Source organism: Manis javanica, chromosome 14 (assembly GCF_040802235.1).
Source record: "Manis javanica isolate MJ-LG chromosome 14, MJ_LKY, whole genome shotgun sequence".
NCBI lineage: Eukaryota > Metazoa > Chordata > Mammalia > Pholidota > Manidae > Manis > Manis javanica.
In genome coordinates, this window is record NC_133169.1 from 1,360,750 (window position 1) to 1,387,459 (window position 26,710).

A 26,710-nucleotide genomic window follows, 5' to 3' on the forward strand; every position below is an offset into this window, starting at 1 on the left:
AGCTATGTGAAATGCAAACTGCTAAAGAGTAAATTTATGCGAAGGCAGGTTGAGCATATGATACTCCCTTTTCAATTCTTTTCCAAGTACTGTCCTGCTCTGTTAAGATACCACTAACTGCATCAGTCGTGAGTGACCTTTGCTTCCCTTTAAACTTCTATACCGTTGACTGTCTGCATCTCCCATTGGCCAGCTGGCATATGCTCCTTGCAGAACTGATCTTTTATGAATATTGCTCACCACCTGGTCTGTAGATACTAAGCCGAGGGCCCATGTTATCCCTTTCTGGTATCCCCAGTCCCAGCAGAGGGCTTTAATGTAGTGCTTCTGATAACTTCACGTGTGTAGGAAGCCCCTGAGTCTTGCTGAATTGCAGATTATGATTTGGTCAGTCTGAGGCGGAACCTGAAATTCCACATTCATGACAAACTCTCAGGGGACATGACACAGCCGATCTACAGACCACTCTTCAGGTCCCAGGTCTCTGGCAGACTTTCTATGGGTGTGATGTTGGTTTCAGAAAAGGACAGAAGATTTAAATTTTGCTAAATGCTTCATTTATCTGCAACATGAAAACAGTATTAAGAAGTGAACATAAATTTAAGTCAATTTCTGAGAATAATTGAAGGTGTGGGATGTCTTTTTTTTTTTTTTCCTGATTTCTCTAGTTAATCAAGGAATGGACTTAACTTGTCCATTTTAATAAATACCAGACTGGATGAGATTATATGTGAATACCGTCTATTTCTGGTATCACTAGGTTTAGGCTTAAAAGCAAAAGCCTTTATAACATCTGAGTCATCCACTCTTTTTCTCCCTTTTGTTCCAGACACCTAACTTTGAGGAGCAAATGCAGTTTTCCCCATAAACTCAAATTCTGCGGATATCACATTTCAGGGTTAAGAATTACGCATATACTTACTGTAAATCCTATAAAATCTTTCCTTCCCTTTTTTGATGGGATTCAAAAGTGGGCCATGAAGAACTACCAACAAGCAGTGAATCAGAGGCTCTGATGGCAGCCAGGAAACCCCGCCTCCTTATCGCAGAGGGCACTGTCGATGCCCCTCAGCTCCCCACACACAGCTCCTTCAGGTTAATCTGGGGAGAAATGCATGCTTCCAATTCGATTGCTAGTATTAAAGTATCCACGTAGGACTCATTTTTCTGGTATTTTGGTAGAAACAGTTCATTTGCTGCTTTCCTGGGAAGCGTTAAGTGCCAGATGTTATTTGGTGTGAGTCCACCTGGCTGACGCTTTTTATGTCGCCCGTCTCCCCAGCCCCACATCGATGTCAAGCGTCTTTGTGGAATCAGGCAAACTAAAATTGCAGCCACCTCTGTTCTGTAAGTAGAGAAATGAATCATTTTTAATACAACTTTTATTGTTTTCCTTCCAATTATTGAAGTACTTTATGTTTATTATGCCCACCCCCAACAAACCAAACAAAGGAAAATGTGGAAAAGAACCAAGACCCAGCTATACAAAAATTTTAAAAAACGATTGTTTTTCTACTTCCCCGAAATAAACAGTTAACATTCTGGCCTCAAGCCATTGTCTTTTGCATGAATATTATAGAAATAAAATTAAGATTGTGTATTATTTACTACTTCATAGCATCCTTACTTAATTAAAGAAATCTGTTGTGGTCTTTTCTGAAGTCACCAAGCCCACTTCATACCATGATCATGAAGATCTGCATGCTGTTCCAGCATGTGGATTAATTAACTCTTCCCCTGCTGCTGATTTATTTTCTAATTTTTATGTCAGGGACATTGAAGAGACCAGATTCACAAATAAATGCACAAGTTTTTTATTATTACCTTAGAAAAAGTCCCTACCAGTGGGATTGCTGATCAGAAGCCAGAAGGTGTTTGTTTGTATGTAATTTGTTTAGTTCTGTCCTTTCTAAAACTACAGTAGTAAATAGACTTTGACTTAATGATTACCTGGTTTCCCTTGTGAAATATTTGAACAGCAAGATGTATGTTGTTCCTGAAGTGCTGTAATGCGCAGAAGGGTCCTGTTCTGTCTGGAGCACGGATTCACCCGAGGGGACCGCCAGCAGGAGGCGCTGCCGCGCAGCCCGGTCTGCCGCCTTCCCGCGCTCAGGCCTAGTTCCATGCCGTCCGGTCACGGACACGGAGCTCGGCGAACCATGCATGAAGTACCTCACACATGAACTTGACCTGAGAATGAAAGGCTGTTAACCAAAGAGTAGCTGGTCTTTAAGTTTTTCTCCCTTTATGAAGATGATTTTATTTGATAAACACCCCATGGATACTCTGAGGTCAAGGCCACCAAAGGGAACCCACGAGATGGAAAGCTGGTCAGTGCTTCGCTGTTAGTCTCGGGAGCACTCGGCTGATGCTCTTGGCAGTCCGTTAATTTGCTGTTCAAAACCAGGCTTTCTAATCATATTTTAAAAGCAAAATAAAATATATAAATGTTGATATTTTGGAAATGGCTGAACTGCATGAGCCCAGGTAACACAGCATTTTGATTTAAATGCAGGGCTCCTTCTGATACAGCTTATTAAATAAGTAAAGCAGTCATTCACATAAGCAGTTTGTGAGTTTAAAAATTTTTATGAAAGTAAATAAATCACAACGTGATGAGGTATTTAGCATGTGAAATAGCAGTTTTGTGATTTTTAAATATTCATTGCTTAAGAGCACCTGTAAACACATCTACAGTCCCACCTCACTGTAATAGTTCTCATATCTGTTAGTATACACGATTGTATTAATAGTAAGTTAACACTCTGTTCTTAAGCTTCCAACATTGTCATTGGTACATTCATTTATTTATTTTAAATTTCCTTTTTTCAGTTAGAATTTAAGGCAGTTTAGAAACATTTATGAAATATAATAAATAAATTAAGGTGAGTGAGGAAATCAGGACAGAGCAGATGAGACTCAGATGACAAATGTGTGCCACGAAGCCCTGTACTTCAGTTACAGGGAGGCCACGGAGTGGCTCTTAGTTTTCAGACATTCACACCATCCGGTCATATGACCGCGCTCATGAGATGACCAAACTGCGTTCAGCTGCTCACAGAAAAACCCTCTTCTCCTGATGCCTAGGAGGGAATTCCTTCATGGGTCCTGAGAGGAGACCCCCGGGTGGCCTGGCACCACTGCCCCACCGGCGGCAGGGCACAGGCTGGCCCTCAGAAGAAGCTGATGGCATCGCCCCCGTGGGCAGTTCCAGGGGGAATCAGAATGGTTGGCCCCTCGGCGTGGTGCAGTGTAGGGTGGTTCTGAGAGAAAGGATGTGGTTCTGTGTTTCCTTAAAGGCATCCTCTGTGCTGATTCTTTAAGTCAGTGTTTTGGTTAGAATGAGGGGCAGTAAGTTCAGGGTCAGACCCTCTGGAAGATACCTGGAACGTGTTCAGTCTGTGTCCCCATGCACCTGCCTCTGAGGCAAGCCAGCTGTACTTCCTGTGGGGTCTGAGTAACCGGGCATCCCTTGGACAGATGGAACCCCTCATGAGATGGGGTCAGGAAGGACCCACAGGCATACCCAGGACCCATTTCCCATAGTTTGCTGCCTGGAAATTACTTGAACAGTCAGGCTTTCAGAGCTCGATGGCACAGATCATGACTGTACAGTTTGGGCCTGAATTTTTTCCCGAAGGTGTAGTTAGATGCTTATCCCTCCCTAAAATAAAACACATGCATTGCAGCAGAACAGATGCTCCCAGTGAAGTTTCCAGGGAACGTTTGCCCTCGAATTGTGTTTTATCTGGCGTGCTCTCCAGACGAACTTGTTACCAAATGTACCTTTCAGGGTTTGAATCAATGCATCACTTCCCAGGTGTGGACATATAAGACCTCTGCTACAAGTAGGAAATACATCACACATATCCAGACCCACAGAGTGAGAAAGCATTCATGTCCTCAGCCTGTGGGGCCCCATGAAGCTTCTTCAAAAAGCAGGCTGCAAATGGTCTCCAGAGCCCAGGGTCCTGGGGCATGATTTTGCTATTTGTACAAGTCCCAGGTTTTACTTGGCAGTGCGGTGAATTGCTGTCAAAAGCAGCAGCTAGATAAGTGGTCACAAGTCTTCCCTTACATGGTAGAAAAATTCCAATTCTACCAAGAATTGCATGGGAGCATGTAAGTTCTGGTCTGTGTCCTGTCTGTATTCCCAGACTTCATCTTTACCCCTTTGCAGTTCAGTCTGGTGCATTTTTATTTTTTACATATTGCTAGAAATACATGTATTTCATGAATCATGGTATATAGTTTTTGAATGCTTAAAAACCTGAAAATGTCTAGAGAAGACTGAAGCCAACTCAAGCATCACATGCTAAGTACCCCCCTGTGTGAGATGCTCTGAGTGCTGGCAGGGCCAGCCAAGCTGAAGCCCCGGGTCCGGTGGGCCGGCCACTCTCAGAGGAGACTCTCAGATTAAGTTTTCGCAGGCTCTATAAATATTAACTGAACACCTATGATGTGCTAGGCACCGCTCTTGACATTCAGGATACAGCAGGGAACAGGACACTGTCCTCATCACTTCAGTGGGAGTCCGGGCTCTCCACCCCCAGGGGCCCTGAGCGGCAGTCATCAGGTGCTTCGTGGGGGACTGTCCTTCGAGGTCTAGAGCCTCGTGACCAGGGCAGAGGGCAAATGCACTAGAAGAAGTGGCACGAACGGGTCCCGGTGGCATGAAAGGACGTTCCCAGTCCAGCAGATGGAGGCACGCGCGTGAGGCCTCTCCGCCCATGGTGTCTGACAGGCCCTTTGAGCGTCGGGGGAATAGAAGGCCTCGGCACAGGTTGCGTGGAGGTTTACTGCTCCGGCAAGTGTGCGTGTCCTCTTTTGTGTCCTGGGTCCTTGACCAATGCTTGTTTCTCTTTCATCAGCCTTTTTTACTTCTAAACGTCATTCTAATGCATAGATCACATAGATGTGTGTGAAGTGAGGAGACTGAAAGAGTCCGTCAGGGTGAATCGGGCAGCTGCCTGAAGGGCGGGGCCTTCTGCAGCCCCGCAAGGAGCCGGGGCCATCGGGGTGTCCGAGCTAGGGGACGTCCATCGTGCTGGCCTCCAGTGCACCCTGCTGAGCTGAGGTGGCAGCTGCGACGAGCGGAAGGAAGGTCGCAGACCCGCGGAGAGCCCGTGAAACCTGCCATGTGCCTTACTCCCTCCTGTGTCCCCAAGCACGTGGCGTCCCCTGCCCACTGCGGCTCCTGTCACTCACGCTGTGAGGCTGTCACCGTGGTGGGTTAGGGCCAGCTCGCAGGACTCAGTTGTCAGCACCACTTCCCAGCTCCACATTGTCGTGGTGGGAATATTTACACCACGGAAATGGGCAAACTGCACATCAGTTCCTTGTGCCTTTGTTTGCTTTTTGAGACCTGGTTGTTACTTCCTACCTGTCTGACTTCGTATAAGACTGGGACCTCTCAGGATAAAATTATCACATCTTAATTAATCTTTATTTCCTTATCTCTGGCACCAGTACCTCACTCACACATTATAGGTATCAGTAAATAAAATTGAATAAATGGAGGGACACGCTAGCAAATGAGATTAACAAATTAGGTAGTGACTGATTGGTTGTGGATAATGAATGAAATTGTTAGAAATAGCTAAGAATTAGCCAGAACATTTGAGAAGATGGCAATGCCTCTGGGAACCAAAGAGAAGAAATGGAATTTTGGCACAGGTTGCACTTGTGGGAGGCTGGGGGCATTAGTGGAAGATCACTGTTTTGAGGGGCCAGTAGAAGACCAGGGTTGGGGACAGCCAGCATTCGTTCCAGTTACTATCGAATGACAGTTTTGAAATTCCTTTTTCTGTGGCTTTTGAAAATACCCAACTATACAGACTAGTTGAAGTTCAAAGTTATCATTTATTACCAAAAAAAAAAAGAGAGAATTGCTTTTTATTCCACCTATAAGAGAAAATCAAATTTCTGGAATGCACTTGGAACATAGCTTTGGTAGAGAAAAGCAGAGATCAGACAGTCCAGAAGAGAATGAGGAGATGGAAAGTTTTTCTAACAGTGTAAACTTTGTATTTCAAGATGATGGCTTATAATTCTGTTAGTAAGAGAGAATGAATTTAGGGGAAAGGTAAAGTTACCTTTTAGAACATAATTCCTGAAGAAAATTTTTTCTTTTTAAAAATAAGCTATTACAGTTATAGACTGAGGATAAGAAAAAAATGTCTTTTTATAATAAAGACTTGGAGAAGGAAAAGAAGATACTTCTGAGGTCAGCAACATTAATCTGATTTATCTAAAAGGGGTATTCTGATTTATTAAATATTCTTGTTAATAGAATAATTCAGTCTATGGTTGATCCTTAACATAGGTTGAATTATACAGGTTTTTTTCAATAAATATATTGGAAAATCTTTTGGAGATATGTGACAGTTTGTAAAAACATTTTCTTTAGCCATCTTTATTGTATGAATACAGTAGATAATACATTGTAAAAATTCAGTGTTTTGTAACATAAAGTATGTTAATCAATTGTTTATGTTCTCAGTAAGGCTTCTGATCAGCAGTAAGCCATCAGCCGTTAAGGGTTGGGGGAATCAAAAGTTATACATGAATTTTCAACTGTGTGGGGATTGGTACTCCTAACCCCCACATTGTTCAAGAATCAAAACATTTTGTACACAAATGGGTGCTTTTTAAAATAATTTAACCAAGAAAATAATGTTGACTGCAGTATGGTGAACAGAGTTTTGTTTTTTTTTAAATGAGGCTCTTGTATAAGGTTACTGTGTTACAAAGGAATAGAGACGTATGTATTCTCAAAGTAGGTAATAGTGGAGTTCAATTAAAATGAAAGATCACTTGCTGTAATGTGACCTCTCGTGTTTAGGGCGAGTTGGTCTTCTCTACACCGCGTACATTCACCAGAAGATGCCATAACCTTCAGGGCACTAGGTGTGTCTCCGCCCGCCTGGAGAAGCCACGAGCACACACTCACAGCCTGAGTGCCGCTCCTTGGTGACTCCCGTCTTTCTCATATTCGCCATGTGCGGTTTCCTATCTGTGATGACACAGTGATACTATCTTCAGTCAAGGTCACCGAGCGAGTCACGGGATCAGTGCCTAGAGTTCTTGGTCCTGTTCTCAGACAGCTGTGCCCTAGTTTGAGAAAACCTGATACACAAAACCAGCAACTTACCAAATGGACAAATTAAGCGGCGGTTACTTGCATTTCAAAAGGATTTTCTTCAGGGTTTCTTAAAATAGCCCCAGCCGAACACTGTACTGCAGCCAAAGGGGCCTGGACGCCAGGTAGCCGGGAGCCTGGTTTCCTCACCCTGTCCTTAAGGAGGTTCGCCCAGTGTGTCAACGCGGGCGTGTCGCACCGATTCACCCATTTGTCTCTCGTGCATGAAATCTTTGCTGCTGTTGCCCCGTGGGCCTCCCCATCCTTCCTGTTGACAGATTAAGGCCACAGTCCTTGTCCTCAAGGAGTTTACAGGTTGCAAGAGTGAAACGGCTGTAAACAAATAAATGGAATGCGTTTTTGGTGGCATAGGTAAGCTGGCTCATCAAGAGACCAGTGTGGTGTGAACGAGACGAGAGGGCGGCTGTGGCCACGGGGTGGGCGAGGAGGGTGAGGAGTGGACGTCAGGTCAGAGGACAGTCCAGGTGGCCAGACCACAGGTCAGGTGTGGTGCGAACGAGACGAGAGGGCGGCTGTGGCCACGGGGTGGGTGAGGAGGGTGAGGAGTGGACATCAGGTCAGAGGACAGTCCAGGTGGTCAGACCACAGGTCAGGTGTGGTGCAAACGAGACGAGAGGGCGGCTGTGGCCACGGGGTGGGCGAGGAGGGTGAGGAGTGGACGTCAGGTCAGAGGACAGTCCAGGTGGCCAGACCACAGGTCAGGTGTGGTGCGAACAAGACGAGAGGGCGGCTGTGGCCACAGGGTGGGCGAGGAGGATGAGGAGTGGACGTCAGGTCAGAGGACAGTCCAGGTGGTCAGACCACAGGTCAGGTGTGGTGTGAACGAGACGAGAGGGCGGCTGTGGCCATGGGGTGAGCAAGGAGGGTGAGGAGTGGACGTCAGGTCAGAGGACAGTCCAGGTGGCCAGACCACAGGGCAGTTGTGGGTCCCAGGGGTGCATCTAGGGTGACTCCCAGGCTTTGTGCCTGGGGACCTGGTTGAAGGGTGGTGCTGGCTGTTCATGAAGAAGGGGAATTTGGGTGTTCAGGGGGGCAAGGCGATAAGGTGAGTTTGGGGCAAGCCGAGGGCAAGAGTCCTGGGGGCAACTGGAGTCGGGCAGCTGCGCATTTCAGGCCGGAGCTCAGGGAGGGGGCTGGGCCACATCTAGGCATCAGTCACCAGAGGACGTGTTCAGGAGTGAATCGGTGGCCCAGGGAGAGCGAAGGGAGACGTGGGCGGGAGGGAGGTGTGAGAGGCCTGAGGGGGAGTCCGGAAGGGGACCGGAGCGCGGTGGCACCTGGGCTGAGTGGCGGGGGGGGGTCGGGAGTAAGGCAGCGTCATGCTGCTAGATGCTCAAGAGAGGACCCACGGGGACTCTGGCCAGCCAGGAAGTGCTGGTGTCCTTTGCCACAGCAGTTTAGGGAGAGTTGTGGGGCAAAAGTTTAAAGAGTAAATGGAAGTGGAGATTATCAAGACTTCTAAAAAGGGAAGGGGAGAAATGAAGCAGTAATTAAAGTTTACTGGTGGGAGAGACCTGAGCATTTTATAGGAAAGAGGCTATCGGGAAGGGCAAGTCTGAAAATACAGGAGAAGGGGAATCCTTGTGGGCAAATTTCCTGACCTAGAGCAGCCAAGAGATGGAGGTTTAATTATTAAAAGGAGACAAAACACCTCTTCCTTTAACACTAAATGGAAGAAGAGAAGAGGGTGCAAATAGATACATAGATACCCCTGTGGGCAGAGGATGCTACGGAGGTGACTCACAGTGTGGATTTTCTCTGTGAAGCAGGAAACAAAGTTGTCTGCTGAGAGGAAAGATGTAGTAAGATGGGACCTGAGGATAACAGTGCCCATTTGTAGGGGCAGCATGGAGGACAAGTGGACAGCGGACATGGTAGACAGGGGGCTGGGTAGACAGTGGATTGCAGCCTAGGATGGCAGTGTGCCAGGCATGGTCAGAGGGCTGCCCCCAAGGTTATGGGCCTGTGTAAACCAAGGTCTCCTTTTGTGTAGGAGAGGTTAGTACTGCGGATACCAGCCGTCTCGGCCCGGCTGGTTAAGTGGGGTGCTGCCGAAGTCGCCCTGGGTCTGGGAAGAGAGCTGCTGGTCTCTCTTGTTCAGTCTGTGGCCCCCCCAAGCCTGTGAATCACGGCTGGTTCCCACTGAGATGTGTTTACGTGTAATATATGCCCAGGACTTTGGAGGCTTAATATGAAATAATAATGTAAAATGGCCCACTAATAATTTTTATGTTAATTTTCCATTGAAATGGTAATATTTTGGATATATAGGGTTAAATAAATTCTATCACTAAAATTAATCCCCCTTGTTCCCATTTACTTTTTAATGTAGCTCACATCTCTCTGCTGGACACACTACTGTGGGTCCTTATGGGAGGCCATTCAATGATTTGGGAAATGCTAACCTCAGTCAGGGGTCATAGGTGCTCACGGCGACTTAGAGGGAATTAATTATAGCAGGGCTGGGCAGTTCAGGAAGTTAGCCTCGTACAGGGGGTTCACCCAGAGTGGCCGGATCTTTGAATGCACTCTTTCTTCAGTGCTGGGCAGGAGGTCTGAGGCTCTGTAGAACCGGGTTCTCTGCGTCTGTGATGGGTGAGGACTGTTGCCTTGCCGACGTGACGGGACGTACCAGGTCCACACGAAGCACTGCGTGCTTTTAAATGAAGTGCTGTGCAAGTGCCTCATTAGCTGTACTTGTAAGAGTTTGTTTATAATAAGATGATGATTCAGTCCACTGCCGAGTGCCTCCAGTTTGGCCAGAGACCGTTGGACATTTCACGGGCGTTGCCTCGTTTCATTCAGCCTGTGTCCTGAACCCTCGCCTTTAAGACGCCAAGATATATCCACCACTGCTGAAATTTATTTTGCTGCTTTAGGATAAATAATCCTGATGTCATGAACTCTGTCCCTTTTCGTAAGCATACCTGTGCCAAGGGAAGTCTGTCGTAGACCTGCTGCTGTCGTCAGCACTCCTGTGACCGTGCTGCTCTCCAAGAGGTTTCAGCAAGAGGACCCGTTAGTTGGTGGTGGCATTTGTGGGAGCGGTGTCGGGAGGGTTGAGGTGGAAGCTCGATGGCAGGAAGGCGCCCGCCGTCACTAGTTCTTGTTCCCCTCATATCCCCAGAACTGATTGCAGTGGACTGTACATTGGGCCCCAGAAGGAGCCTTACGAGCAAACCGCGCATTTTCAGTGCTCGGCGTTCTCATCCATGCGTGTCATTTCCAGGGAGAATCAGCGTCATCAGCGTATCTGCATTCCATAAACACATGATTCAAGTGTCTTACATGCCTGTGTTTTCTTACAGCGCACGACTGACTTTATATGTACATGTGTGTTCCATAGGAGGTTGCCCGGCATCTGCGCCCTGGGACCCTCAGAGCGATCTTCGGTAAAACTAAGGTCCAGAATGCTGTTCACTGTACTGACCTGCCGGAGGATGGCCTCCTGGAGGTAAGGTAGAAGGGGTAGACCTCCTCTCTATATTTCAAGCCATAAATGATCTCAGCAACTTTGGTATGTAAGAAACATTTTAATGTTCTTATTTCACACTATTACTTGGCCCTCGGATGCCTCCAGACTACAGCTTTAAAAGACCACATTGTAGGATGCGAGGTAACTGGGCAGGCTTCAAAGAATTACGGTGTTTTTCTGATTGGCATGCATTATAGTTTAAATATCATTTAAAAATAAAAAGCTACAGCATTAAATAACATGAAATTCATTTTAAAATCAGGTGAATATACCCGTACCATAAGTTTCTAGTCATGAAAATGTATCACTGAAATTAAGAAACCCAATATGTAACATGATTGCATTAAAAATAATTGTTTCCATTTATTGATTCCTTTTATATACCAGATTCTACCGTAAATGCTTTGTATAAATTATTTATTTCAATCTCCACAGTGGCTCTGGTAGGTTGATATCACTATGTCTGCTTCATCAGGAAAATGAAATTCAGACTCAGAGGGCTTAAGTAACATCCTCAAGTCATACAGCTAATATAGGACAGAGCTTTATTTTGGCCTCTCATCTGTTTAATTAAAATGAAATAACGAAAAACTTACAGGAAAATATAAGTACAAATTGGACTGTTTGGGATTAAGAAAGGCATTTCTAGGCTGAGAGCAAAGAAACTTTGAAGAAAAGATTGGTACTTTTAATTTCTTACAGTCTTTAAAAATGTTGTGTGTCAAAAGGAACTAAGTGAAATTGAAAGACAAATGATAAATTTTAGTGACCCTAGCATAAATAACAAAAATGATATCAATCCATACATATTGGGGTGAGCACTATTCATGTTTTATATCAAATCTATCAGCATTTTCTTCATTTCTATCTTTGAAGTCATGTAAAAAGCCTTTCCCGGCCTTTTGTTCTCATTTTCTTACACTGAAATGTTCACTTTACCTGGAATTAATTGGACATATGGTGTGAGGTCCGGATCTAGTCAGCTGTCACAACAGTGTTTATTAACTCCCATTCTTCCATTGTTACTTCTCATTCACTGAATATTTACGTGCACCAGCGCCTGTTTCTGAACTTCCAGTTTTATTCCATTGGTCTGTGCCAACAAAATGCTGCTTTTAATTATTGTGGTTAGCCTCTTAAATTTATTCCTTTGTGTGAAGTTTACATGAGTTCAGCAGGTTTTTACCACACGTCCACAGGGTGCAAATGCGGCCTTGACTAACATTACAGTATGTTTATAAATGAAAGTGGGAGTGATATACCCGTAATAGTCTCTCCAGTGGCGCACACGGTGTGTCCCTCCTATTGCTAAAGCTGGAGGGTCTCTTTTTATGTGGCTCTTGGATGTGGCCTATTAATATATTCTCATCAGGTTTTGTTTTTGTTGCTATAGCAAATGACTTTACTTCATTAACATTTTCTGCTATAATCCAAGATGTCAATCTGCTAAAATCTTATCTAAACTATGTATCCTGGTATGAAATTTTGATATACTTGTGAAATGTAAAAATGTAACAAACTTCAGTTTTTAATTACTCAGAGAATTAATATTTATTTTAAATGCTCACCTATTTTATAAATATTCCTTCCTTTCACATTCTAACAGCTTAGGACCTATAGACTGGGTTTGAATACAGACTGTTGTTCAGTGAAACTGAAATATTAACCACAAAATTGATGCCTGTCAAAAAATATTATCTAAGATATGCCTGTAATTTTGCTCGCATAATTAGAAATAGATTATTTGCTACCTGCAGTTTACAAAGCCATTTGCTATGAAACTCCTGCAGGCCTCATGTCACGGGAGATTCACCTGCATGGTAGTGACTGTGTGGTTTAGAGAATTAATGAGAAACTAGGCCGGAGCTCCAACCGCCGCCTCCTGTGGCTGATGACGCATACTCAGTGTGAACTTGGATAAGTCGCTGCTGCTTCCCTGGCCTCGCTTGTCAATACAACAGACTGAAGAATGCTGATGCAACCAAGCACGTTCTCTTAGTTAGGGAGCAGCTACTCGCTGGTTGTTACTTGGCTTAGCTGGTAAAATAGCATAAAAACATTAGAGGCCAAAAGAGTTACCTGCTCGCAGGTCTTCCAGGTGAAGTTCAGAGAGACGCAAAGACAGACTCTGATGAGGGAGGCTCTGACACTTACTGTGGGAACATCCTTTAGGTGTGAGGGTGACCGTAGAACGTGCAGCCCGATCCAGGACCTCGTGAGAGGCAGCTCCGGTCAAACAAGAGGCTTGGACGAAGGGCGTGAGTCAGAGCTGTCACAGGCACCCCGGGCTTGTGGGCTCCCTGTTCACACAGCAGAAAGGGAAGCAGCGAAACAAGTTACTTCTCCGTAATTTCTCTCTCCTGTGACGTCTAGTGAGCTAAGTTAATTCGTGTCATGTGTAGAGCTCAAAAAATGTGGTTTCAGTTTCTGTTTTGTCATCACCCATTATTTTATCTATTAATTCTTACAGCCAATGCTTGTAGAATGTGTTGTACTCGCAGACACTGTAATTGTATCTCAGAATCAAGTGAGACATTTCCCTGTCCTCACTGAGCTTACAGTAAGTTCTCGAGGTCAAGGGTCTTAGCATGAATATAGAAATCTGCTCTCTTTGGTGCCACGGATTGTGCCACAGCCCCTTTTGTGGTTCTAGGAATGACGGCCTCTGTAGCGTGAGATGCTCTCTAGGGTGTCACTTCACTGGCGATGTCCCTTGGTACTCGGTTGGCAGTAGCTACAAAGAGCTAAAGTGTGTGCTTCACAGAAAGCACTATGGAAAGATGTCTTGCTTAACTGGTTATCAAAGAAATACTAGCTTCCTACCAATGGCAAAGAATTGTTAAAGTATCGGTGCCCACTGCTGGTAGAGCTGTAGTAAAACGCCGCCCTCACACTGCTGGTGACAGCTGCGTGACAACAGTAACTGAAGCTGAAACAGGAATTTCCCACACGGTCTGTCCCAGAATGTCAGCCGAGGAGGAGGGTGGGTGGCGGCAGGACTACCAAGTGGAAAGTCATCTGTGCAGGTTCACTGAGGGAGCATTTGTGGTGATCGAATTGGCCACAGTGTGCATGTGTGAAGGAGCAGCTGGCATCCCCTCCCCTGAGAAAGGCCCCCACCTTCCCACGGCGTTCCGCTTCCCTCTGACTCTGCGGTGTAGCCAGGAGTCAACATAGCCCCGTTCTCCTGGCGGCACTGTGTCCGCGTCCCTGGGCTCCCTCACTGTGCAACGGGAGGGGAACGGAGCGCCCGCCCCTCGGCTCCACGGTGCCCAGCGCACAGGGACTGCTCAGCAGGCGACGGCTGTTTGCTGTGGTCACAGCTCATTGTCGGTCTGCCCACGTGGGTCCCCATGTGTCCCCAGGAGGCCAAGTGCTCACAGCGGGAGGTTCTGTCTTTCCTGCCTTGTAAAGGCTCTTCAGTAAGTTAATTTTGAGGGAAAAGAGGGAAGAGCTTGGCTAGATTATGGTTCATGTCCTCAGTGCACAGGCGTGTAACCTTCTTCCTTTCCTGATGACCGTGAGGACCCGGAGCCGCGGTCCCCAGTCCCAGCCCATCTTAAAAATGCAGAGGCCCACACCTACCCTGAGAGATTCTAACGTTTTTTGAAATAAATTTAAACTTACAGAGAAGTTGCAAGTATAACACAAAAAACTTTTTAATGACTATTTGGGGTCAAGTTGCCAACATAATGCCCTGTATCTCTGAATACTTCAGTGTGTATTTTTAATGTATTTTCCTACATAAAACCTTACAAGCATCCAAGTTAGGAAATTAGCATTGATACATTACTACCAGCTGATCTTTAAATTCCGTTCCAAGTGTCTCCAACTGTCTCAGAAACGTTTTAATAGCAAAAGCACCCAGGTCAAAATCGCGCCTTTAGCCCTCTCTCTGGTCTCCCTCAGCTGGAAACAGTTCCTCAGATCTCCCTTAGCTCCGGCAGCTTGGTGCTTCGGAAGATAACAAACAGATTCTGATTTGATTGCTGCATTTATTCCTTTGCTCATCAGAAACTTTTCTGGAGGGTTCCTACTACATTTCTGAGAAGATGCTGACACGTTCCTTATGCCGTATGGCATTCATTGCACACACACGAGCCATTTGCTGGCCCCTTTCCGGTGTGAGGACTCAGGCGCGCAGGCCTCCCGTCCGCGTCCCTGCCGGGCTGCTGAGAGTCGGTCTTACTTGCTCCTGGGTTTATTTTTCTTCCCCAAAGCTTCACCGAAACGCCACCACTCCTTGGTCCCTCCCTTACGTCCCCCTTTGGCCCCTGGAACTGCCTTTTTCTGTTGTTTCCAGCAGAACAAACAAGTTCTCCAAGTTGCCCAGTGTGTATATGGTAAAAAATCAACTGCTTCTGAATTCTGCACACCAACACGGCACGTCACACCCATTCAGATGCTCATGTCTTTTTGAACTAAGACTTCCTCCCTGGGGACGCAGCAGCGAGCAGGGGGACGCAGCCCTCAGGGAGCTCACCGGGGAGATGCTGATCGTAGTGACCGTTTTACAGAATGATGAAAATAGGCATCTTCCCTCTGTTTCTCTTTGCCAGGTGCGTCATAACTCAGTAGTGTCACTTCTGTGGTCATAAAATAAGAATAACAATTTTTAGTTTTTATAAAATAAAAATTGTATGAGATAAAAATTTAAGAAGTATATAAAATATTTCTTGTATGTACCAATAGTTGATCAAGACAAACGTGAATTTGGGTGTGTGAATACTTCCGCCCTGATTCTTGCGATGGCACAGTCAGGGGAAGACGGTCACCCCAGCGTGAGCCAGAGGTAAACGCATGTGCAGGGCGAGCTGCCTGGGCAGGCCTGGCATCCTTGGCCGCGTCGGCTCAGGGCTCTGCACATGCTGGCACTCCTTCCTGATTTACCTCCGGTTTTAGTTTCTGTCTTGAAGGAAGAGTTGTGATTTCACCAGCACGTTGTCAAAGAGGGAACGAGCTGTTCCGAGGACAGGAGCCGACGGCTTCCTCTAAGAGGCCTGAAAATAGCAAGGCTGGGGCTTCAACCTCAAAGTGGAAAATGACAAAAGATGAGGCTGGATAAGCCAGCAAGAGCCCTGTGAAGTCATATGAAGACCTCTGAACTTTGTGCAGAGGACAGGAATTCAAATGAGGGCTTTCGGCAGGGGAGTTACACTGTGTCACAGGGGTCACCCTGGAGCAGTATGGGGACCAGGTCAAAGGGGGCAGGTGGGGCCTAGACCAGGTATAAGGCTGTGGAGGCAATTCCAGGGAAGGTTCTGGAAGCCTGAGTGGATGTTCAGTAGGGATATCCAGAAGCAGTGAGCTTCCAAGGACATTTAGGGGACCAGCAGTTTCAGGGGCAAACTGGGTGCGCAGGGCGACTACAGGAAGGTGCTTCCAGGCAGAGGTCCTGGACTACGGGGAGGGGCTGTGGTCAGAGCAGACCTGCTTAACTTGGACATTTCAGAGCTGCGGTGATGCTGAGGCTCTGGGTGTGGCTGTGGAGGAGGCGGCCGACAGGGACTGGGGGTCCGTGATCGCCAGAGATGGGGGGCCATCAGTGTGCAGTGAGAGTAAAGCCGCCTGGGGTCCTGCCAGGAGGCAGAGTGGGGGGGACACGGTGACCCATAGCCCCAAGTGCTCAGCGAAGGGCAGGAGCAACCCTGAGCAGCGGGGGGGAGAGGAGGGGATCCCGCAGGCCGCACCGCCTCAGAGAGCCCGGGACTCACGGGGGGACGCGCTCCACCTACCGTCCTGGCCGGAGGCGCCCCACAGGGCCTGGGGAAGCCCGCCCTGGTGGGCAGGTCTCCTTCAAGGCCAGGAGGCCTCACAGAGAGGTTCTAGTGCCACCTGAAGGGCTGCAGGTGGGAAGAGGAGCGCCAGAGCCTTGGAGGGTAACAGGATGGAGGCGGACAGGCAGCCAGGATAGTCCCCATCCTCGAGGACCGGGTGTCACAAGTTAATAGTTGTTCTTGTGCTCACTACTCATGGGAACCCTCAGAATAATGTCTTTAAAAACCAGGACTTTTCTTTTTCTGCCCCGTAAATGGAGGCGGGAAGGCCTGCCGACTGGGCCTGGCATGACAGCCCCCAAAGCCATCAAGAACCAGGCCCCGCTTTTCCTCTCAGCCGTCTCAGCACAGGCTTTGTGCCTTGTCCGGAGTGGCTTTTGGACAACAGCCATCCCACCTGTCCTGGGCATGAAAAGCAGAGGTGGGGAGCAGAGGTGGAGAACCCCAGCTCAGTGCCCTCCTCCCACCCACACTGAGGAACTTTGCCAGAAGCCCCACGGCAACTTCTGCTCATGGTGTTTGCTGGGATTCAGTACCATGATCACCATCCCTCGAGGGGAGCTGGTCAGTGTGGCTGAGTTAGTAGAGAAGATTGCTGCCTCCCAAGATCAGGCTTCTGTGGGAAGCACAGGCGGGAGAAGGAGCCTCAGGAGGGGAAGATGGCGTCTGCCCTGGGTGGTCAGCAAGAAGGGGTACCTTGCTGGCAGGGTCGCTCCCTGCCGCTCCGCAGAGCCATGCGCCCTGGCGTCTTCCCCACCAGGAGCGAGCTTGTGGGCCTGAGAGTGCCGAGCCCCACCCCGGGCACCCCAGGGCAGTGGGCTTCCAGCCAGCAGCGTGCACCCGAATCCCCTGTGGTCCTAGACTATGTCAGCCCGCACCTTCGTCATAGAAGATGCTGGTTAAGTGCATCTGGGATGAGCTTCCCGTGTCTCTTCTTTATGCTGCAAGTGATTCTGATATAGCTAATAATTAAACTAAAATTTGGAAACCGCTGCCCTTTGGACTTTTTGGCAAAAGTTGCCCATGATTCTGCTTTAGAGGAAAACCCTGACCCTGTCAGTAAGCCAGCAACGAGACTGTTGTGCCTTGAGGACTCAGATTTGGAAATGGCAGCATCCCCTGAAGGGTAAGGGGTCTGTACAGCGTCTCTTCCTCCAGGGTCAGCTGCAGCCACGGGCTGTTACACTGGCAAGGGAGCCCCGGTCTCAGAGGGGCATCCGGCCTCTGTGCAAGGAGCCAGCTGGCTTTCTCGGGCGTCTCAGCGTTGAGGCTTCATACACCCTTGCAGAGAGTGCCCAGAGGCCTGGGGGGATGTGTGCACGCACTGTGCGCTAGTGCACTGTGATGCTCACAAGGAGAGAAGCCGGTTCTGGACTCAGATGCAGGGCTCCAGCCACGTCACCCTCCCTCTTTGGCTGTGTGATACCTGAGGGTCCGAACCTCAGCGACTGCGGAATCTCGAGCTCCTGCTGGCGGTAGGCTTTTACCATCATCTGCGGAGAGGTGCCTCGGGGAGCGTGTCACCACAGGACACTGCCCCTCCAGCCACCCTCTCTTTGCTCATGGCTGACATGTCTGTCCTGATGAGGGCAAGCGCCACTCTCAAGTGCCACATCCTGCCACAGCGTCAGCACTGCTTCCAGCCGCCTGCGTCCTCTTGTGGCTGAGGACGCAGGTAAAGCCTGAAATATGTGCACAGGGAAAGTGCTGGTTCACATTTGTTTTTCCTCCTCTCAAGCAGTATTTCAGAAGAACCGGCATTAACTTGAAAACCTCCTGAAAACATAAGAAGCGTCAGGCTACCAGGCTGTGACTTGTCACGGTTCAGGGAGCACGTCATGATCGGTTCTTTTCCCAGAGAAGGAATCCTGGGCCACGGGGCAGTTTCCTGTTCCCTCCCGTGTCCTGTCCTCTGTGGAGCTCATGCTCCTTGCTGATTCCTTCATTTCCTTCTGCTGCAGACAGTCCTCACACTGCCTCAGCAAGAAGCGGATCTCTGACATTTCCTTCCTTAGCATAGGTAGGAGTTTCACTTTGTATTTCAAGCAGTAATGGATCTCTGCTTACGAAAAGCTGGAATAATTTGCCTGCATGGTCATAATACTAGTCCATGCATGGGAAATGCTGTGGACGCCTGTGCCCCCGCTCGTGTGACTGACTCCCCTCCACGAGGGCGGCCTGCAGGCCTGCCTCTCCGTCTCCCTCGGCCCCAGCGCCACCTTCTCTGCACTGGCTGGCTTCTCAGTCTGAGAAGCAGCAAGCCTGAGACCTCAGGGTCCCACTTCACGTAGGCACTTAAAAATCATCCACTGCAAATGTTGGGAGATAAATCTGGAAATACTACTCCTACTGGTGGCAAATCCATACAGAACAGATGCAGCATCTCGTCCTGCGTGCCTGCTGTCCAGCAGCGGAGTGAATACGCCCATCGCCGGGCTCCCCCCAGGCTTTCTGGTTCAGTGGGTGTGATGCGTATTTCTAACAAGTTCCCAGTTAACACTGGTGCCGGCAGGCCAGGGGGCCACACTTTGAGAACCACTGCCCTGGGCCAGAAGCCACCGCACGCTCTTACTGCCTTAGGCTCGGGTGTCCCCTTGGCCCGCGGTGCTCGGATTCGCGATCTCACAGACCGGGGACATTTCCACAAACCAAGCAGTGCACACCGCCAACAAAGCCGCAGTGGGGATGAACGTTACAATCAACTTTTAAAAATATGAAATGTGAGCATTCATAAAAACTGTTTCCCATCATCATCGTATTGTTTTAGGACATGGAATTGCTGGTGTCACTTACTCAGAGTGGCGGGCTGTCTCATCAGTGGGGTGAGTCCAGCTCTACCCACAGCCCCCTTTGGCGCCATGGCCAGGGGCACGATGGGGAAGCGGTCCACTGCTGTGGAAGGAGAACAGCGTCTCATTTCCTGTAGATACTTTTAAAACAATAACAGACTCCACTCAGACTTTGTCTGCTTTTTATCTTCACCACGCACGGGCAGATCTGAACAATGCTGGAGAGCATATACCGCGCACCCTGCCAGACCGTGGTTTATTACCCTGCTTTTTCCCATCTTGCCAGAGAGCAGTAAACACCCCCCCCCAACCACCACCTGTGACATGGGGGTCAGGAGCCATTGAGCTGTGTTACCTGTGACGATGGGATCTTTGGATTCTGACTTTTACTGAAACCTGTCATATAAAACATATGTCACGTTTCTTAGGTCAAAGAGGAATATAGATTAGTTGGGATTTCTTTGGTCTTGAGAGTGGTGATCTTACCCATATTAAAGAAAATTGCACACATTTAAAATACAGATTCAAAAATAACAGAAGTCCTTTCTAACCGTTTGGAGAGGGAGAGTCTTCTCCACTTATCCCCCAGCCACAGGCTCAAGTATCTCGTAAATATGAATGTGAACGAAAACTCTTCTAACTGTGACCAGTTGACAAGCACAGGTAGCATATTCTAATTCAAAGTGGACAGCCAGAGATTTTTTTTAATGATATTGGATCCTTCAACATAATATGAAGAATTAAAAATTTATTTTCTCTTAATCCATACTAATGTTTCAGGTAACGGAAACACATGTGTATATGTTTTATTTCATCTTCATTTATTCAGTGACAAGAAAGTGCAATCATTTCACTAGGAGTTGTTTTAAGGACACAACTATCATATGGTTCCAGCCTTTAAGGAATTGGAAGTTTAGCTAGAAAAACAAGATTAAATACACATATAAAGTTAAGTCATAATATAAAATTAAACCCCAGCATGAGCAAACGTTGGACAGTGAGTGTGGTAAAGTGCCAGAAACAGGCAAGCATGACCAGAAGCTGATGGGGACCATATGACCGAGGGGCCAGCGACATTGTGTTAATGAAATGGCACTTCTTGAGAAGGGCCTTCAAGAGTAAGGTGGATTTTTATAAGCAGAGGGGTAGAGGAAATGGCAGGCTAGTTCTCAGGGGAGGACACTGAGTTACCCGAACCTGTGTCAAGTGGAGGACTCATTAAGTAGTGGATGGGAGGTAGGTTTGGAAATGTACATGGAGCTAGATTGTGGGGATTTCTGAAGGCTGCTTTCTGATGACAACATTGAACATTAGCATAATGGTGATCAAAATAAGACATGCCGTTCACTGAGCAGCGGATGCCAGGCACCGTGCTGAATGTCCGTGTTTCCTAAAGGACCCACTGGGTTCCTGTTATCCCCATTCTTCACGTAAGGAAAGTGAGGCCCCCATGGGCGAAATAATTGGCCAGCATCACGCCCCAGATAAGGGGCAGAGCTGAAGTTCAGACTTAAGTCTGTCTAAGGCCAAAACCCTACTTCTATCCAGCAAGCGAGGTAAGGAACGGCAAAAAGGTTTCAAGTACCAACTCCTGATTCATTGGTAAGGTTCCTACCACCACTAATCGCGTAAATGTGAATCCCAACAAGATACGATAACGTCTGTCATGAATGAGGGTGGGAATTTGTTGGTGTGTGTGACACATGGTATCTGCTTGGGCTAGAAAACTGGAAGCCATCAAAGGCTTTTGAATCAGGCCCTGATGTGACAAAGTGCGTTTTCCAAATTTTAACCAGACGGCAGAGTTTCAGTGGACAGATAACAGGAGTTATGGATACATAAGATCTAAATAGTCAGAAGTCTTAAGGACCTAGTGGCCTAAACTACTTAGAAATGTTCTGCTTCAAGAAATCTGTTTCTCCTGTCAGAGGTACAGTTCTTAGGAGAAGACCCGTGTCCTCCACTAACTGAGCTCAGAACAGTGACCGTGCGCTCTCACTCCCTGCTTCATTCCCCCGTTCCCCGGGCACACCGTACATGTCTCGCAGTCACCGCTTTTATGCTCTGCCCTCACTAGATGTTTAAAGAAGATGCGTGGGCTCAGGGCCTCGAGTCCCTCATCTTTAAGATGGGGCTAGCGATAGTACTCACCTCGGAGGGCAGTTGCAAGAAATCAATTAGCTGATACAGGCACACCCTGGGGATATACCATGGGTTCAGTTCTAACACCACAGCAAAGCAGAGACAGCGATAAAGTGAGTCAGGTGAGCGTTTCGGTGTCCCGGTGCCTGGGAAAGTCACGTGCACCCTACACTGTAGTCTGTTAAGTGTTCAGTAGCATTATGTCTAAAGCAATGTACACGCCCTAGTTAAAAACTGTTTTATTGCTAAAACATGCCACCTTCACCCAGCTTGCAGCAGGCCCACTCTTTTTCCTGGTGGAGGGTCCGTCCTCCATGCCGACGGCTGCTGACCGGTGAGGGTGGTGGATGCTGAAGGCTGCGGTGCCATGGCCATTTCTTAAGGCAGCAGTGAAGTTTGCCGCATTGGCTGACTCTTCCTTCCAGAAACGATTTCTCTGTAGAGTGTGATGCTGTTTGATGGCATTTTCCCCCAGTGGAGTTTCTTTCAAAATAGGAGTCAGTCCTCCCAACGCCGCGGCTGCTTTTTATCAGTAAGACTGCGTAATATTCTAAGTTCTTTTTTGTTGTTCCAACCATCTTGGCAGCATCCTCACCGGGAGTAGGTTCCATCCCAAGAGGCCGTCTTCCGGCCCCTTACCCCAGCGTCGCTGCGGCTCCGGGCTCGTCCCAGTTCCGCCGCTGCCCCCACGGCTCCTGCAGTGATGTCAGGCCTTGGACCCTCCTCGGCGTTGTCCGTGAGGGTCAGATTGACTCCCGCCAGTCCCGTCAGTGTTGGCGCTTTAATGCCTTCCCACCAATCACTCATGTTCTGAATGGCACCTAGAACAGTGAATCCTTTCCAAATGGTTTTCGACCTGCTTTTCCCAGGTCCATGAGAGGCATCACCTCTGTGGCAGCTGTAGCCTTACAAAATGCATTTCTTCAATACTAAGACTTGGAAGTCGAACACATCCTTGATCTGTGGGCTGCAGAATGGATCCTGTGTTACTAGGCATGGGAACAACGTGAGTCTTGCTCGCCGCCATCAGAGCCCCTGGGTGGCCAGTGCACTGTTAATGAGCAGTCAGATCTTGGAAAGAACCCTTCTTTCTAAGCAGATCTCAATAGTGCACTTCAGAGACCCAGTAAACCACGCCGTGAACAGATGTGCTGTCCTCCGGACGCCGCTGCCCCCTTTCTAGAGGAGGGCACAGCAGGTTCACCATCGGCCTTAAGGGCCCGTGATTTCCAGGATGCGAAGCAGCACTGGCTTCACTTGACGTCCCCAGCTGCAGTGGCCCCTGACCAGGGAACCAGCCTGCCCTCTGAAGCTCTGAGGCCGGCACCAACTCCTCCCTGGCTGTGCGAGTCCTAGATGCATCCCTTTCCAGTAGAAGCTCTCTCTTCCACATCGCAGACCTGCCGTCCAGGGCAGCTGCCTTCACTCATCAGCTCGGCTGGATCTCGGGGTGCCCCGCCGAGCTTCTCCATCGGCACCTGCTGCTCCACCCATCGTGGAGGTGGCTTCCTTCCTTCAACGCCATGAACCAACCTCTGCCAGCTTCACACTTTTCTCCGGCTGCCCCCTCCCCTCTCTCAGCCTTCCTGGAACTGGAGAGAGTCAGGGCCTTGCTCTGGATGCGGCTCGGGCTTAAGGGGCTGTTGCGGCTGGTCTGGCCTTTGTCCGTGCTGTTCCCACGGCGGCAGGGAGGCCGCCTCCTTTCTCACCACCTCCTTCCTCACTGTCCTTCCGTGCCCACTGGCAGAGCACTTCCAGGCGCCTTCAGGACCTTTTCCTTTGCATCCACACGTGGCTGTTTGGTGCAGGAGGCTTGGTGTTCGGCCCGCCCTGGCTTCCGACAGGCCTTCCTCACTCACTTCCAGCCTTTGATTTAAAGTGAGAGACGTTGTCCTTTCACTGGGACACTTAGAAGCCACTGCAGGCCATTAATTGTCCTGATTTCTATACTGTTGTGTCTCAGGGAACAGGGAGGCCCGAGGAAGGAGGAGGGAGAGGGGGTGACCCGTCGGTGCAGCGGCACACCCCACGTTCATCGATCGCGTCCACTGTCTTATATGGGTATAACTCGTGGCACCCTAAAACAATTACAGTAGCACCACAGTCACCATAACAAATACAATAATAATGAAAAACAAATATTTTAAGAACAAAATGTGACAGATGCAACGTGAGCAATTCCTGTTGGAAAATGGTCCCATGAGACTTGCTCAACACAGGGTTGCCACAAACCTTCAATTTGTAAGAAACGTGATAAAGTGAAGTGTGCTGCATATGTAAAGCAGTAAAAATAAGAGATGCTCAGTAAATACCACTGGTTATTGTTCTGTTAATCATTATTGTTAAAATCTTTACCCTTATGTCATTTGGTCACTGGAAATGAGTATCAGCTCACAGGGAGGCTGTAAGTGCGGTGTGCCCACTGGACATCAGGTCTGGTCAGTCATTGACAGCATCCCGCTTAAGGCACAACTTGCTGTCAGAAACCATTTAATTCTATTTTCACCAAACACAAATCACCTACAGGCCTGGCTTCAAACATTATGTTTTGAAAAATAAGTAATAGCAGCTTTTCTTTTCATGATTGAACAGCAGACAGCACACCCTGGCAGGAAGTCCGCAGGCGACGCCCTGCCTGCAGCCTCAGGGCTTCCATGTCTCACCCCTTACCTCCAGGTGCGGACGCTGTGGTCTGTGCCACCTGGTGCTGAAGTGAGACTCCTGGGTGACCCCTTTCTGAGCTGAGTTTGACAAGTTTGACAGGCACAAGCCAGATGAGCTGATAGGAGGGGTGAGAATACATGTCTTCATCTAAGGCAGGGGGTACTTCCGTTTGCTGTTCATTAAAGACAAACAAAACCAGAACTCTCTGCCCCCTGCACTATTGCTGGTGTGTAATTTGTTGCCCTTCACTGTGACCATCTTCAGTAATGCTGCCGTATTAACTTAAATGGATGTGGTCAATCCTTGATCATTCAGGGGGAGAAATAAAGAGCTTTGCAAATGCCCGGCCAGTCCAGAGGTACCAGCAGCCATGTGTCCATTATCTGCAACCTGTTCACAAGTGGCCTTCTATGTTTTTTGGTAATAACTCTCCAAGAGGACCGATTTGCTCTTCTGTTCTTGAGTTCATTTTTTTTAGCTATCTTCTTAGCATGGAAGTATTTCTTGTGAGCTTAAAATAAATATTTGTGGTTGAATGAAAATAATTAAGAATCATGAAGGGTTCCCAAAGTCACAAACCAGAAAGAAGTTAAAAGACTGACTTATCTCAGAACTACATAATGAAGATTTGATAAGATTAGATTATAACCAAGTATAATCCTCTATCAGTAGACAGAAATGTAGAACTTAACTATGACCTCTCTGAGTTAAATATTATTTAAAACTAGTAAGTCATATGCTCACTGGTGCTGTCCTAGCTTTGAAAGAACTTAGAGGCTAGCACGGCTAGAGTGTCCGTGTATCTGGGCCTCCTGTGGGAGGAGGAAGGTGTTGAGCCCAGTGCCCATGGGGCTAGGAGGCTTTGATCATGACCTCAAGTAAGGGAGGCAAAGTGCCCTTTTTAACTGGATGAATTTGTGTCTCTTCACCTGCACGCCTAGTGCTCAAAGGCTGCGAGTGACTGATTTCCGAGTCCGGCCGGGGGAGGAGAAAGGCGTACGCAGCTGCTCACTGCCCTTTGCTCTCTGCAGTTTGACCCCGAACCCTTGTCTTTGATGGGCACCCTGCTCCATTTTTTAGCCAGTGACTAAGCAATCTGAGTTAATAAGCAACTCTCAGGTGATGAATCAGAAGTCCTTAGAAAAGACGCCCGAGCACTGTTGACCTCATCACACCCACCCTCTCTCATTCATAAAGTATTGCTGCTGCTCCCACTTTCGTTTCAGGTAGAAGTTGCTAAACGCTCTACTGTTCTTTGCCCACTAGGCAGTTGTGCATGTTTCTGTTTTGACAAGAGAAAAAATAGAGGAATAGTCTAATAGAAGGAAAATATGAGGCCCTATTGATAAGCATGGTCATTTTTGCTTAATTTATGCAGAATCTTACATAGATGGCCTCAAAGCATCGCCACGTCCAAATCTGGTGTATGTATTAGCTGTGAACATAGCCTCAGTGGCGTATGTCTAGGCTCTGCCCTGGAAAATTATGGCTGATTATTTGAGAAATCACAGATTCCTCTATCATTTGGGCAAACGTGCGGCTCAGGGTTCCCCTGCCCATAATGTCAGACCCTGCATCTCCGCTTCCTCTCCCCTCTAACGCCCGATGTGGCCTCATTCTCCAGTTTCCCACGTGGTAGCTCACATCACTTCTGTTTTGCACTGTGTGCCCTCGGCTGTGCTGGATACCGTTTTGTTTCTAAGCGTTTTAAAAATTGTTTTTTCCTACATAATTCAATTTGTTTTTAAATTCAGATCAGCAGCTTTTGTCACTGTCACATGCACCCCTGGCTTGGCGGGCTTCAGGGCCTTCACTGTCCCCATCACTTCATACGCAGAACGTGATCTGCTCCGTCCGTGACGCCTCTCCTGACGGTGGTGGCTGAAGGGATGGAGCTGCAGTGAGGCTGGGAGCAGAAGTCCGCGTATCGGCCGGGAGACGGGGTCAGGGGGAGGGGGAGGAACCAAGAGTTGTTCTTCCGTGGAAACGTGCAGCGGTGTTTCTGTCCCCTGCCTGCACCCCACTCCAGCCCCACGGTGCCGCTCTGCTGACCCTACGACAGGGAATGGAGGCGGCTCCAGAGTCGGTCGAACACAAGCGTGTGAATCAGCATCTCCCTGGCCCTCCCAGTCGCATTTTAAGAGTGCCCTGGGCATCGTTCCTAGTTTGTTGTGCAGTGAATGCTGATCCTTCCAGTGGTGACTGCTGGTCCCCTTTGGTATCGACTGTAGAATTACGAACAGTTTAATCTGCTGGTAAATGAATAACAACTACAGGTTTAAAACAGAAAAAACTAATTTCTTTGCCTGGAATATCAGTGTGCATATGACTGTGCAAAGCTCTCCGCTTGTTGCACATTAACTTTTCGGTTATGGCACAGTCGCCATCGGGAAGCTGACGTCTGCCTGCTGCCCGTGGCCCAGTGAGAATCATAAAACACTGTATAGCGGTGCTGGCGAGGATGCGGAGAAAGCGGAACCCTCCTCCACTGCTGGGGGGAGTGTAAACTAGTTCAACCATCGTGGAAAGCAGTATGGAGGGTCCTCAACAAACTAAAAATAGAAATACCATCCGACCCAGGAATTCCACTCTTAGGAATTTACCCAAAGAAAACAGGATCATAGATTCAAAAAGACATACGCACCCCTATGTTTATGGCAGCACTATTTACAATAGCCAAGAAATGGAAGCAACCTAAGTG

The 26,710-nt window shown here is 48.1% G+C and overlaps 1 protein-coding gene across 9 annotated transcripts in view; it reads left to right on the forward strand.

The window, feature by feature from the left end:
- NME7 (NME/NM23 family member 7) overlaps positions 1–26,710 on the forward strand; it is a 196,976-nt gene that overhangs the window by 83,938 nt on the left and 86,328 nt on the right. For 5 of the 9 annotated variants that reach the window (XR_012124995.1, XM_073221542.1, XM_073221544.1 and 2 more), the window contains exon 11: positions 10,509–10,616. Coding sequence is in view for 8 of the 9 variants with exons in the window: in XM_073221542.1 (XP_073077643.1) it covers positions 10,509–10,616 (108 nt within the window). In the remaining variant the exon portion in view is untranslated. Of the gene's footprint in view, positions 1–10,470; positions 10,617–26,710 lie in introns of all 9 variants that reach the window. The other 4 variants (XM_073221545.1, XM_073221546.1, XM_073221547.1 and 1 more) reach the window with 1 other exon arrangement.